The sequence below is a fragment of the Phytophthora parasitica genome (genome assembly GCF_000247585.1).
Source record: "Phytophthora parasitica INRA-310 unplaced genomic scaffold supercont2.391, whole genome shotgun sequence".
NCBI classification, from domain to species: domain Eukaryota; phylum Oomycota; class Peronosporomycetes; order Peronosporales; family Peronosporaceae; genus Phytophthora; species Phytophthora nicotianae.
In genome coordinates this window covers 4,710-5,907 of record NW_008649377.1, presented here as the reverse complement: position 1 = coordinate 5,907, position 1,198 = coordinate 4,710, and the positions used below count along the sequence as shown (strand labels likewise).

At 46.3% G+C, this 1,198-nt stretch overlaps 1 protein-coding gene across 1 annotated transcript; it reads left to right on the top strand.

Moving 5' to 3' along the window:
- Positions 1 to 578: 578 nt before the first annotated feature.
- On the top strand, positions 579 to 849 carry PPTG_24931 (hypothetical protein; the record flags this gene model as incomplete). Its single annotated transcript, XM_008918944.1, has 2 exons — positions 579 to 746; positions 814 to 849. 2 exons carry the CDS (start codon positions 579 to 581, stop codon positions 847 to 849), a joined length of 204 nt encoding a protein of 67 aa, XP_008917192.1.
- Between the last annotated feature and the right edge of the window lie 349 nt (positions 850 to 1,198).

Below are 1,198 nucleotides of genomic sequence, written 5' to 3'. Positions count from 1 at the left end.
TGTAGGCGAAGTTTAAGGTCAAGTGGGTTTGCTGTGACGAGCCAACTTGTGAATCACCGTCAAACTTGTTATGCTGTGGACTATTATATCATTACCTGTGTGCCAAGACGCGTGAGCGACGGCCACGGATGGTTCAAGTCTTCGGTAAGCACTAGCGCGACTGCATAGTGTGTGAACTGTCCACAGGGTGGTGCAGCCTGTGATAACAGACAAAAGGAGCTACTGCATCAAAATTCTGCACAACATGGTCAACGCGTGGGGGCACTTAAAAGCAATGCTGCCTCTTTTCGCTGGTGGTTGCGCTGCACACACGGTTATCCTTTTCATCCAAGATATGTTTAAGCTTCATTTTATTCAAAGTCGCCCGAGAACAGTGTGTATCAATCGCAAAGTTTGTGCGGGATCATCACACACTGCTAGATGAATTTTAAACCCTGCAATCAGAGATTATTTAAGCTCATGATGAGGCTTTGGATCAGTTCCGATCTGTACACCAAACTACAACCCTTCCAAGCCGCGATCATTGCCGCGCAATAGTGATTCCGATTCGAGACACGCTGGTACACGGTACACCGTGCATGAGAAGTGCGTTGAGCTTTATGACAATTATCAAGAAGTGGTCCTGCGAGGAGGAGGGCGCAGAATTGCTTACACGCTATATGGTGACTGCTTCGAATAGGGAAGCGCTCGAGAAGGTGAAGGATATTATCGAGGACGTCGAGTTCTGGCAGAATCTGGAGCATGCTGTAAAGCTGATTGACCGTATAGTGGAGGATTGAGAGAGTTTAAACTCATTACATGTGCCATATCAAGAATTTATTCGCTATTTCGTCGACTACAAACAATTGATGTCTACGAAAGACTAAATCGAGCGCTTCCCATAGGCCTTCAGACGCCGATTAAATCTCGCATTACTGAGCGATGGAACGTTTTTGGCACAGACGCGATCAAAATCACTTTTTTGCTGGATCCTGCGATGAATACATAAATACGAACGATTTTATGGACAATGACATAAATAATAGTGTGGATGCTGCTGTGAAGTGTGCTAACCTGCTTGGAGATACATCAGAGGCAGCCGTTACGGCGGGTTTATACGCATTTGGGAGTTTGAAGAGGGGTTGGCCGCCACACGAGATAGAACAATACGCAGCCGCTGCACCGAGTCATTAGTGGGATGCTAATGAGGAAGCATATA